Genomic DNA, 14,154 nt, shown 5'->3' with positions numbered 1-14,154 from the left:
ATATTCTTTAACAACAAAGCTGTGGTTTTGCCATGAGAGAAAAAAGAGATGAGCTGGTAGTATAGAAATCTCTTCCAGGATGAGTATTCTGCCAGTCTTGGGAAGAATATCCTCCCTTGTTGACAGTGTCCTTGCTACTCCAAACAGCTATTTCCTAGAAAGTAGGTGCCTGGGGGTCATGAAGAGGTTACACGAGAGAAGATTCTAAGTGAGACTGAGTGACAGTGGACTCCTCTCACAATTGTCTCTCACAATTTTCTTCTCTGTTCTAAGTCAGCTTGATAGGGTGCTCCTTACACAGAATAAGGAGCTCCTTACACTTAAAAGACTACTCATGTGACGGTACAAAACACACAGATATACACTCCCATAGCGTCATGCTCACCCTCACTATAACCATTTCCAGGGCCCAAAGATCATGTTGATGTCATAGACACAGAGCTTTTTGTGAGATAGCATATTAGTTTTTATTGCTGCATAACAAATTACCACAAACTTAGTGGCTTAAAATAACACAAATTTATTGTCTTCAGGTTGTGGATCAAGAGTCCAGACAGGCTTCGCTGAGTTCAGTGCTTAGTTGAAGGCTCTTGGGAAAAAGCCACCCTAAATCCATTCAGATCGTTGGTAGAGTTTAGTTCCTTCTAGCTGTAGAATTAAGGTCCAGTTTTCTTGCTGGCTGTCAGGCAATGTCCACTCCCTATTCATAGAGTCCACCTACTTTTTATCTTATGTGGTCCCTTCCATCTTAAAAGCAGTGACACTTCAAGTCCTTCTTACACTTTGAATGTCTCTACTTTCCCTTTCTGCCTTTTTCTTTAGCCGCAGTAGGAGAAAGCTCTCTTCTTTTCAGGGCTTGTGTGTTCTTAATTAGGCCCACTTTGATAATTCTGGATATATTATTATCTTAACGTCAACTGTGCCATGTAACATTGAGTATGCATAAAAGAGCTATCTAATCATATTCATAGGTTCCTGGGATTAGGACAACATATCTCTGGGAGGTCATTTTAGAAATTCTGCCAACCACAAATAGCTTTGGCATTTCAATAGCTGAACTTTCATAAAAATATAGATATATTTGATTTTACTATATGACAAAGAATATTATTATTATTTTAATGACGTGGGAGAAAAGGAGGGAGAAGAAGAAAAAGGAGAGAAAGAAACTCAAGAGAGCAAAAATCAAGGTTCTACTAAAAGAGGGGAAACAATATAAAATATGTACTGCTAGGATTTCAGACAAAAGACAGAATACACAAATAAGACTTCTATGGGGAACCCCCTGTTTAAAAGGGCATATTGAATATATGTTTGTCTCTGTTCCCTCTACTACATGTAATTACTTAAAAGAATAAAAGAGAATACAAATAGTGTAAATCAACAATGTAAAGGAGGCAAGAGAGGAAAAACAACTGACAACAAAGGTCAACAAAGTTTTGGAAAACAGGTTCATAGAAGTGACTTAGCCAAGGGAGAAAGTTTAAATCTACATGCCTCTAGAAGAGGATAGAGACCAGGAGAGGCCAATCCACTACATTACTTAATTAAAAATAGATAGCACTCTATTTCTGCCCGCAAAGCAGAAGTTGGTACCTTTTTGAAAGCAGGGAGTACTCCCCTCGAAAAATAAATGCCCAATACGGCCCTGGTTGGTTGAAATGCATACGATCCCATTAAATTAATGAGTGAACCTCTCAAGAACATCCTTGGTGCTTTTCACTGTAAGGCCTGTGTCCTAGACTAATTTCTGCTGTCTCAAGGTCAATTCATTAGCTTGTCAATGGCTCCTGAGTGAGTTCAGTGGAAGTCCCAACTGACACGGATCAAAATTGAAAGAACTGAACTGGCCTTAGGGCCTGCACGGGGCTTCAGGGTTGTTTAGCATACTGTGCATTCTTAGGACCATGAGAAACCTTGCTAATTCTCACTCAGTCCCTTAGGACATGGCATTTCTCATTCTGTGGAGATTTATTTAGATATACTTAAGAAGCAGCCTTTCCTTATCTTTAGAAGATTTGCTTTTTTGCCTTATGTCTAGAAAATTTATCTTAAAATACTAAAAGAATTGAGAGAAATGGGGGATATAACAGATTCTCAAAGAAAATTGATGTACCTGGTCACTCATACATATAGTATACTTAAAAATACTCAGTGAGATCCAAACGAAATTGTGCTAAAGGAAAGAAAAGATATTTAAACATAAACTAAGATACATTAGCATAATTCTTTCAGATTCCTGATTCATATATTATCATGCATAACATCACAACAATATCAATAGCATGGTGCAGATTCGATGGTTGGTAAAAATATCCCAAATCTAATAAATTCTGAGCAATCATGCAACTAGCAGTATGTTTTAATTCTAAGCTAACAATTCCCAAAACTCTTCAAATTGACCAAAATTCAGAAAAAAATTGCTTGAATTTTCTTTTCATATCTTCCATACATATTAATGTATTGTAGGAAAGAGAAACACCTATCTCCATTACAAAGACAGATAAAATATAATACAAAAATACTAGCTAAGCTTCCATATGGATATGTTGCTCTGTGTAGAAAAAGGCAATCAATGTAATAGTTGAATAGGCTTCAAAATGTGATGGTATCACTTTTTGCTTTGCTTTTTATTTTACAGTGAATTCCACATCCACTGAAGATGGTTGTACAGAAGTATCTAATACTCATTAAAAATGAATTGTTCATTTATTAACACTACTACATATAAGATGAAAAAGCAGTAACAACAGAATAATCTAAAAGAATATTAATGCTCTAAAATTTCAGTGAGTAATATAACTCAGAATCTAAATATTTTACCTATTTCAGGAACCCAATATCATCTCAAAATGTGCATGTGGTGGTGACAAGTTTATAAGAAATATCCATGGTTGCCCATCTTGAGCCCTCTGCAACCCAGCAGCATGTATCTGTGAGGTGGTTAGTTTTATAGATGTTTTCTAAGCATTATGACAAGTTCATATTGTCTCTCAGTCTGTGGTATCATTTTTGGTTCTTTTGTACCTGCTAAAAATTGGACCTTGGGACGCTAATGATCTTGACTTCATGGCAGATGCCTTAGATGAACTTGGGCTGGTCAATTCATCCTTTGGCTAACATAGTCTATAAAATCAAAAGTAATTTATACTTGCCTTTCCTTACTGTATTCTGCACATACTTCGTTTCCCTAAGCTCAGGGAAATATTCAAGTGAATTTACTTCTGAAATGTGTACTGAACAGAAGTCTAGTGGAGAACTTCAAAACACAAGTTTGTAGAGTCAGAATAACATAGCACAAAGGATATTACAGATCCTACACAGATCTGTGCTATAAACACAACAGTGATGCTCCTGTCTTACACAATTTGACAAAGGTATCCTTTCAGAGCTTTACGATACTGGGTTAAATAAAACCCAACCAGAGTCACTGTTTTAGCCTAGTAAACTCCTGGTCATCCCTCCAAAATGTTCCTAACTATAAGTCCATTGGTATAAGCAGAGTTATTATCATCCCCTCGGTACTCAAGTTTTAGCTTATAGCTCTATGGAATTGTAATAGGTGATGTTACATTCATATTGATTTCGCCTCAGTAACTTTAGACTCTAACCCACTGCTTAAATTCATTACATAAATAAATGAATGAACAAATGAACTGAAAATAAGTTGCTTTAGAATAATCTCTTCCTACATGCTTTTCACATTAAGACACCAAAATATAATGTTTTTTACAACCTAGAAAATAGAATAACCATAAAAAATATAGATTTCATAAAGAATTTTAAAATTGAGAATTTAAGTCTATAAATAATTCTTTAAGTTTTTATTCTTATCTTAAAAAGTAGAAAGGTAGGTGAATATACAGTGTAAATATATATATGCCTTATTGTTAAAGTGTACAGGTGAAACATTGGATTTTGTTAACCAATGTCACCATAAAAAATAAATAAATAATTAAAGAAAAAAAAACAGTAAAAAGGTTATGTGATTCAGTGTGAGTAGACTGACATTTGCAATACATGCCTAAGAAATCAGTCCTAATTTGGATATTATTATAATTAGTACTTACCTATAGCCAATGACTCCCTTTGACTGAGTCACCAGTAAAGCCCCAATAGTCATATTCAGAACATTCTCTAGTACTCCAGTCTGTTGAGCAGTGATAATCTGGTGAGCCAAATTTTGTAATTTGTTACTTGATAAAGATGGAATCAGGCCAGTGCTCCTTACTGTTGGCAGATCACCAATTTCAAGGACCAGTACTTTTGACACAGTTAACATGCTGGTTGGTGCTGGAACTCTACATGAGCTCATTTCCATCATAAGAGGTCTTCGTTGACCAACTCTATAATGACTGGCACAAGGCACAGTTGGGCAATTGCGCTTTCTCTTTGCTCTATAGTCAGCAATAGCCTTTAAGGTTGCTTCGTTGCCAGGCATGTCATGAATAAATTTGATTTTGTCTTGGCTAACCTGCAAGAAGTCAGTTAGTCTTTCAAGGGTCATGATTTCCCAACCCTTTTCTAGGACTGGAAACATCACAGTGAAGGCCAAATGAATAGAAGCACCTGAGCGTATTTCAATGGGCTTCTCTCCTTGTAGAACAACATACAAGATATTATCCATGATGCTGAAATAGTTGGAACCAATAGACTCATTCAGCAATGAGGAAATTGATTGAACCGGAGTTGGTGGAATAAAACTTTCCCCTAAAAAAACATGGGGGCTCTGGAGTTCATGGTAGAATACAGCCAAGAGAAGCTTGGAGGTACTTTTATTCCCCAGTAGAAAAAAACGCAGAACTTGAGGAGTCTGATTTACAAAGCAGACCTTGGTGATTTCTCTGGTGGGTAAAACGGAATAGAAAATAGATACAGATCCTGAAGTAAAGCAGGGAATATTGGCATTTACACTACTAAAGGTGTCAACAAAACCACCAGTCACAGATACAACAGGATATATCTTCCTCATTGCCCACGTGGCATCATCACTGTCAAGAATTAAGATCACGTGGTCTGTCTGTTTGCAGATGTAGCCTTGTATCAGGGATCGGTATGTGCATTTCTGCTCTTCTCTAAATGTACCTATAAAGTAAATGAAAATAAACAAGTGACATGAACCACGATCTCTCAAAGATCATTTGCAATCCATCACTTCCATCATCTTCTGTAACCTCATTTAACATTTATCGAACTTTTAGGTATGCTAGATACTGAGAATGCAAAGAAGTCTTGGGCAAAATATGTAACCCACATACATTAAAATTACAGCTATTTAGTGTAATTTAAAAGTACATGTTACATAATATGTTATTTAAAGTTAATAATGGTTGTAGTAGCTGAGTGTAAAAACAGTTGAATAAATAAAACAATCAAGATAAAAGAAATAATTACTAAATCCTCCATAATGAGAAAAAAAAATAGGAGAGAATGAGATAAATAGTCGAGTCAATGGGAAAAGAAGTAGAATAAGGGGGCTGGAACAAAGAATTTATGGAGGCATATTAAAATTGAAGAGGTATATTGTGACGAGATTTTGAAAGAGTTTGGATGTCAGACTATATAATTTTCTCATACTTTCCTTTTTTCTAAATGAAGAGTAAAAAAATACAAGAGGAAAAAAAGTAATAATTTGGGGAGTATCGACATTAAATAGAGCTCAAGTTGAGGATAATTGAGGCTAATGAAAACATGTGAAGACAGCATTAGCCATTATTCTCACCAATCCTAATCCTCCTGTCTTTGAACCTAGAGTAGTTCTTGTTCTGAATCCACAGGGACATTTTATCTTACAACAAAGAAAGAGTTCTTTTGATTTTAAATTGATATTTACAAAATTGTCTTATATTATTGTCTAGATATCCTAACTTTCCTTAGTACAAGTTCATCGAAGCAACCTAAGAATTGGAACCCCCACCACCCAAAAAATCAAATTATTGCTAATGCAGGATGTACTACATTTGAGCATGACCTAGCCTCCTCCTATGTCCTTCCTCCATGTGATGTTATTAGAAATTTGTGCCAATGCCACCTAGTATTGCAATACATTTCATTACCAAAATGTTGCTTCAGGAGTAGAACACAAGGTTTACTTGTACCTCACAATAATAAAACAACAACAGTGGTAAAAAGTTCAAGGGAAATTGTAAAACATTTCAAACTGAATGATAAAGTTTTAGCATATCAAAAGTTATGGGACATAGTGAAAACAGTGCTTTGAAGGAAATTTATAATGTTAAATGCTTATATTACAAAAAGAATTATCTAAAAACAATGCCTTATGGCACTACTTTACATATTTAGAAAAAGAGCAAAGCAAACTCAAAGTATGTAATACAAAAGAAATAATATAACAGCAGAAAAGAAAAGAAAAAAAATCCAGAGAAAGTGAACAAAGCTAAAATTTGATTCTTGAAAAATACCTACAAATGGAATAACCCTTCACTAGACTGCTCAAAATAAAAAGAAAGAGCAAAAACCTCCAGTTTCAGGAATGAAAGGATTATTACTATAGATCCAATGAACAAAGGTTAAGAGACTAATAATACAAACAAACTTTATGACAATAAATTTCACAACTTGGATGAAATAGACAAATTCCTTGAAAACTGCATGAGATAAAACAGAAAAATCGAATTTCCCTTAAAGAAATTGAAATCACCAAATCAAATATTAAATTATTAATTTAAAGAGATTTAATTATCAAATACAAAAGAATGGTCTCTTTTACATAGTATGTTTTCTCCCTGTGGTCCTACAATATGAAAATATTAATGTTAAATCAAGTATTGTCTTCAAAAGCATAGAACCAGTATGAAGGGAATGAATTGCATGATCTTAATAGCCATGGAAATTGCGCTTTGAGTCCCTGATGCATCAATCTCTACCACAGGTAGTATATCCTTTTCAAATGAGATAGTTCCCCTTTTCTAAACTCTGCAGCTCACTCTCCTTTCTACACATTTCTTTCCCAGCTGTGTTGATGCCATTGATTAATCATTTATGTTCCATCCAGTTTTATAGATGCCTGACTTCTTCTTCCTGTTTCTCATTTGGGAGATATAATATCTTTTAAAGTAACCTCTATAGATTGCTAAATTCTTGGAACTGTCCCTAAGTAAAATAATTTTTCTCTTAGTTAATATGATTCTTGATCATTCTCTGCTACTAAGCAACTATATGTACTTTAATAAATTATATGAACTTAGTAGGTATCAGTGTCCTTAAGGGGTTATTTCTCAAGGCCAGGGACTATATTTCATATTTAAATTACTACGGGGCTTAACACACTACCTCAAACAGAGTAGATGCTCCTTAATATATACTAGTTGATTAATATGTAATGTCCTTTTCAAAATTCCTATTCTTCAAATAGTTTTTATCTATTCTTGCCAGGTGTCTAGTTATAAGATTATTATCCTATGGCTTGAATACATTTTAAACTAACCCATCACAACAATAATAACAGAATGTACTACAAAAATTTATAATGAGAATTGCCCCCTTAATTGACATTAATACGCTAGCTCAATACTGTGAGAAATTCAGCTATTTTACATGAGACCATAAGATTAAAATTATGGTTAACTGCATTTTATAAATTTTCTTCTGTTCTTGAATCACATAATTAATTGTTCACAAAAAAAGATTCTGTTGTGACAAAACATTTTATTCTCGACTAATTTATTAATTCATTAAATAAATACTCATGTAGAAATATGAGTCTTCTTTCTATATTTTTATTCCTGATGGCAAGTGCCTTATAAGGCTAACATAAAAATGGACCATTTATAATGTAATTCAAATATTCTTTCAGAGTAATGGGTATAGGAGCTATCCTAGTAGAAGGCATACCTTCAAAATGGTCCAGTGATAGAGTTCTCGTAATTTATCTATTTATCTTCAAATATTTCTCCCAGAAGCTAGACTACCACAAAGGCTGGACCCCCAAGTCGTCTCTATTCTCAGGATTCAAAACTCCTTATTCCTTCAGGCAGCAGTGACACGGGGTGGAAAAGAGTATGACTGACTACCTGGACTGGAGGCAGGATCTCTAGAAGAAGAAAGAAGGGTTCGAATCAGGAGGGATCAGAGAAGGTTTGAAAGTAAGTTTGAGAAGGCACGATCTCTGCTCAATGTGTTGTAAAGCATATAGACATCCTGGAAGGTCTATGACTCAGGTACAGTGTCCATGAGCAAGCTCAGAAATAAAGTGATACAGTATGAAAAGTCACTGTCCAATCTTTATAACCCATTGCAATTTGGTATGAGTTGAATTATAAACCCTAGAAGCTGAGGCAAAGAATTCAATAAACATTTATTGGGATTCCTTGTGTATGTTTAACCTGCTAACAGTAAGAAGATTTTGTTACTAAACATATCACTTCTCTCTTCAATGATTAGGAGGGAGCAGTCTTTCTGTTATTATTAAGGATTGTGGCATGATTAGGGATTAAATGCCAGGCACACACAGCTACTCAAATATATGACAATTACTTGCTTGTTTAAACTTAGCCAGTTACCTTCCTGATTTCCATGTAATGTCAATTACATGCATTGTTTTTGTTCTTAATCTATTCTTTTTTTATGTTTAGAAACTCTGTGTATGAACATCATGCTATGAAAGGAACACATACATGTATTCTGATTTTGAGACATTTGGTAGAAGACTTACCGCTATAACCTTCATGAAGTCAATAATTAGTATTTACTAATTTAAGTAGAGTTTTATGAGCTATTGGTTATTTTAAAATATTCTCTCCATTCCTTCCTTCCCATACTCCCATAAAATGGAGGATATATCCATTTGATCCAATGTAAGTATAAGGAATATTTAAATTACTTCTTTGGTTCAGCTCTTCTTGACAACGTGTAAAATAAACAGGACACTTTCTCTCTAAAACTATATATACTTTACAATATTTGTTATTCTAGAAATAACACTGTGCAAGAAAAACTGTGAAAAATAACATATTAATTATGTTTCAGTGCTATCTAGGGTTTCTCTAGCTCCATGTGTCTCAGAAGTTAGAGCTGAAGTTTCTTTGACTGTAGTATGAGAATAATGATTAGGATGGGGCTGTTCCAACCTCTTTGTAAATGACATAAAGCTGCATATAAATAGCATTTACCCACTGGGGAAAAATATGAGTTATATCGTGGATACATTATTATCGTTAACTAGAAAATCTTTTGTTTTTAAAGGAAGTTAAAACAGACAAAAAATAATCATTCCACTAAATAATTATATAGTTGTCTCTGGCAGTACAGGCTCATTTCTAACAGGAATTTCTACCTTAGAGTTTTGACAAGGATCTTATTTATACAATGAACATGCCCTATGTAGGCTGAAAAGTAGAATCTTTCAAAATAATGAATAGTTAATAAAATTAATTGAAGTAAATCAGTCTGGCACTCAAGATGAGATTGCGAAAAGCAGCTAATGCACAACTATGGTAATTCAGAGCTTCATAAAATGTACCAGAAAAAAAAGTCAAATGGTTGTATTTAGACAAGCTAAAGTTTTGCAGATAAGGCAGAAGCCATAGAAAGGAAGACACTGACATTGTAGGAAGTAGATGACTGACAGAGTAAAATCTTCGAGTGGTTATGAGAAAACAGGGTCCAGAGCCCTTTAAAAGCAGGTTAAATTTGATAGATCAAGAGACCATCTCTCACTGAGCAGGAAAGACAGAAAGTGTTTATGCAGGTGAAAGTGACTGAGAGATGGAAGGCAGTCTTAGCTGCTGGGACATGTGAGACAAAACAAGGTCATCAATTGAAAGTCAATTATGAGGGTATGTGTTAGGGGTCAGAATGAAGGGAGAGAGGATGGGTGGAATGTTTGTAGATTGGGAAAATGGTATGAAACATTGTGCAAGAGGGGTGAATACAGTCATTCTTGATTTTAGTGTTTATGCAATGCTTGGGAACCTTTCTATAAAATATATACAAAGTTATGAATTCAAAATTAGAAATAAGAGTAAGTGAAAATTAAAATGAGAAAAAAATCATAACTCAATTATAAATTTAAACCTATAAACACCATAAACATGATAAAATCTAGGGAAAAGTAATATTAATTACCCAACACACCTCAGTATTACTTTTTTCTTATATTTTTGTTGCATACTTTTGTAGAGCGTCTTTATATGAAAACAATGTTGTAATATTATCTATAGAGGGACTAGAAAGATAACTCAGTTGTTCCTTTAGCCTGAATCATTGACGTTTGTTTTCTATCATGGTAGTTGAGAAGAGTTGCTTTCAGCTTTGCAACTCATAACTGGTAATATATAAATGTTTAGAATCCTTGTTAAATGTGGGTAATTTCAAAGAAAGTTTTTCTCAGGTATGAGCTATAATATTTGAATACATTTTCACAAAGTAACTTTTATAACAGTATCACTTGAAAACATATTTCTACACCTCTTACTTTCTTCTCATGACTTAGGATGCATTCACATTACAGTGTGAACTAGAGTCTGGCTCCTGTGTGCCACATCATGGTAAGCTGACATGAATGATCAATAAGAACTTGATATAGAAGTGATTATGAACCACAAAAACCATACCCTATTAAACCTACATCAAATGTTTGTCTGACTCAATTTCCCCTTAGCTGGATCCTAAAAATATTTGTGGCTACTCCATTATCACCCAACCTCATAGTACTTACGATGAAGGAGAATTTAGAGTGGAAAGAGTGTTATTTTAAATTTTAGTTAAACTATCTCAACTTTGCAAATTTTACAAAAACATAAGGCCATGCAAACATATTGCTAGGATTCTTTTTGGAGTCTTGGAAGTGGTTCATGTAAGTGAGGACCTTGAAACCTGAACTTGATCACCTTCACCTTCCCTGAAACCTAAGGCAGCTTGTGTTGCGAAGAGTAGAACAACAAATGCCTTGGATGTTCCTAGTAAGACGGCATGGAGAAATACGTTGGCTGGGTTCACTGAAGGCTGGGTTTCTGCCTATTATTGATAAGAGATGGAAGGTCACAGTTATTAAAGGTTTTTGCAAATAACTAGTTATAATGAAGCATAGCACATCTCAGCTGTATAAGGAGGGAAATGAAGGTAGGAGTGCTTATATATGTCAAATAAAGGCATGTGACAATGGATTTAATGTCACAAGGAAAGTGTTCTTCAACAAGAGCTAGAAAGACATCAGTCATTGTCTAAGAGTAGGATACTTGAATTTATGATTTTGAAAATCGATGGAGATGACAATTTCAATGCTATGAGTATGTCAGTGAGTGGTAAGGTAGAAAGAAAAAAGCATGCTTGAAAAAAATAATACCAACTAACATTTATTTAGGACTTTCTCTGTGCCAGGTATTCTCCCAGAGAAGCTTCGAAGATGAGTTGAGCAGTAAGTCTGAACATATACAAACAGACAATGGCCAGACCATCTATAAAAATAAAACTCTGACCCACAATCTGCAGTGAACAGTCCAAGAAGCCAGCCCATTATCAGCAGCAACCAGTCTAGAATGACAAGCAATAGCCCTCGAAATAATCAGCACAAAACAGCCAATACTTGATTAATAATTACCACCTTAATTCCTTCCTTCTTTTCTTCCTTTCTCTCTCCCTCCCTTCTTTTCCTTCTTCCTTTTTTTCCTTTCCTCACTTCTTCCTCATCTAACTTCCTTTACCTAAAATTTCTTAATGACAAGTTTAATTATCTCTAGTTCGTAGATAGAAAAATTGACTCACAGAAATTTTGATTCACATAATTACTTAGTAATAGTAACGAGAAAGAGAAAAGCGTACATTTAAACTTCCACCTATGCCTCTGGCAAAATAAAATGTAATCCGAATAACTTCACTTTTAGATTGTATTTAGATGCAGGGTCAGCTATGATGATTAATACTGTGAGTGAGGTGCTGTAATAATCAGGAGTTCTCACTGCACAATCTACAGAAAGGAACTCCTGAAAAGATTTTTTGTTGCCTAATCACATATTTGGTAAGATTCTATTTGCTTTTTTATGTTTTTTTATATTACCATTTGGCCTTTTAAATATTTTAGCATTCTACCCCAGAAATATAAACATACAGCCACAAATTTAACAAAGGCAATAGCCTACAGATTATCAGCAAGTGACATTAATTATTCAGCTTTATAGACAAACTTGGAAGCCTGGTGCTCATTAATGAGAAATTTTATTTTTATTTCTCCAGAATTTACCAATAACTAAGAGACACAGTGGTTTATCAGTATCTTACCATCTATTTTCCTATTTCATTTTCAGAGTTAATTAACTCTGGCATTTTAATTTTGGTGTAAAGCAAAAATAAAGTACATGTAAGCAATGCATTGGGGTTCCAGAGCTGCTAATGGTATGTAGTTATTAATTGTGGGTGAGAACACACATTAACTAATTAAGAGAGGACTATGCACACAGCCAGACAGTCATCATAAGTCACTCTCCCAGCTGCAGCTAGCAGAAGCCTACAGTGACAGTCTAGCTTCCCTTCTAAATAGCGTTCTATCTTTTCTCCCTCTGGATTTCTTTCCTTCCTGCTTGTCTCACTTGGAGAAGGTTTTCTTCTGAGTAATGATTATCTTTCTCACTTGTTTTTGTCTTTCCTTTTCCCACTTCTCCACATGGCTTTATCTGCCAGTCACAATTTTTGTGGTCTGCAGTTCTGATCACTTTTAAATGAAACCCATGCTGGCTTTGGTAATCATAATGTCATTTACAATTTACCACTAGACACGTTTATTCAGTTAGTAGCACACTGGAGAAAGAGAACTCCATATGAACTCACCGTGAAAGGCCTAATCTGATTATTTCCTCATGAAAATCCAGGCAGGGGTGCTTGTAAGAGAGGCTGAGAGAAGAAGGGAAAAAAAGCAAGGCCTGGCCACAGCTGAATTTCATAATCAATGTGAATAGATAAGTGACACAGCCTGTCAGGGGCAGCCGTCAAGTCACCCCAGGGCATTCCTCTCAAAAAGGCAAGAGTGGACAGGACTTAATGAATGCTGAATGACCAGTGAGTATTGGCTCAGCATATGCTACTACATTCAAGGTGGACAAGAACAGTGATAGAATCCAGAAGCTCTTGTCTAAGTGGGGAAAATCAGATTATGCAGGTTGCATTTGTATGTGCATATGTGCACACAGGCATTGGCTTTGTGTACACTTTAACATTCTAAAACATGCTCTGCCCACCTTCCCCTACGTTGGGACTCATAGACCTAAAAACCAAAAAAGGAGGGGAGTTGGGTATGTCTGGTGGAGGAAGAGAAAGAGGAGAGGTACATATGCGTGTGAGCATGTGTATTTATACTCAGGTTGCTTCCAGGGTTCTAACACATATTAACTTTGTGTCAATATTTGTCCTTCCTGTCGTGAAATGAGGATTTTCCACCTCATTTCACGTTTGAAAAGAAAATATGCCAAAGGGGTCTCCTTTGCTAGAAAATAAAAAATTAAAAGAAAAGAAAAAAAGGAACAACTTTTATCCTTTATTTAGAAAGATGGATCAGAAGGAAAGAAAACAAGCATTTCTAAAATAAATGTTTTGACTCAAAGGCACATGGAATCCTTCCATCTTCCCCATTTCAACAAAAAAGAAAAATGTATATGTTTAAAATTGAATGAAATACATCAACATTAATGATTTTTTTCCTCGAGGTTAACACCACCATTTCCCTCAATATATTTTTTAGCCATTTTGTGATGATTTCACAATTCATGGTACAGTAAAGTATAGGAGATTTTGACAAAAACAAAGTATATAATCATTCCCTTATTTTCGGAAATGAAAAGAAATCATTTACAATTCTTTTCTGTCAAACAACATTTACACCTCATTATTTCTAATTTAACAAATATAAATGGCCACAGATCAAATGAAGTGAAGACAGGTTGAATTTATCCCCATTTATATATGTTGTCATAGCCCTTCAGGGTATGAGAAGTGAAACTCCAAAGTCTCAAAGCTATGTTCCTAAATACACAAAGGGAGTGACTGAAATCTTGGGAAAAAATATCAAAGAAAGTATATTTTGTTCATTTTAGAAATAATAGAGAAAAACTGTCTACTCTTTTAGAATGGGAAAATCTATCTAAAAATTATTTTTTATAACTTCAAAACTAATGGGCATGTGCTATATTTGTAAGGCGAAGATAA

At 34.7% G+C, this 14,154-nt stretch overlaps 1 protein-coding gene across 1 annotated transcript in view; it reads right to left on the bottom strand.

Moving 5' to 3' along the window:
• PKHD1 (PKHD1 ciliary IPT domain containing fibrocystin/polyductin) overlaps window positions 1-14,154 on the bottom strand; it is a 411,516-nt gene that overhangs the window by 38,083 nt on the left and 359,279 nt on the right. Inside the window, exon 62 of the mRNA XM_039853082.1 lies at window positions 4,071-5,085. Within this exon, the coding sequence (XP_039709016.1) occupies window positions 4,071-5,085 (1,015 nt within the window). The remainder of the gene's footprint in view (window positions 1-4,070; window positions 5,086-14,154) is intronic.

This window comes from Pteropus medius, unplaced genomic scaffold, assembly GCF_902729225.1.
Source record: "Pteropus medius unplaced genomic scaffold, Ma_sr-lr_union100, whole genome shotgun sequence".
In the NCBI taxonomy this organism is placed as follows: domain Eukaryota; kingdom Metazoa; phylum Chordata; class Mammalia; order Chiroptera; family Pteropodidae; genus Pteropus; species Pteropus medius.
Note: the sequence above shows the minus strand (reverse complement) of the source record. Positions and strands in the feature narration are given on the sequence as shown.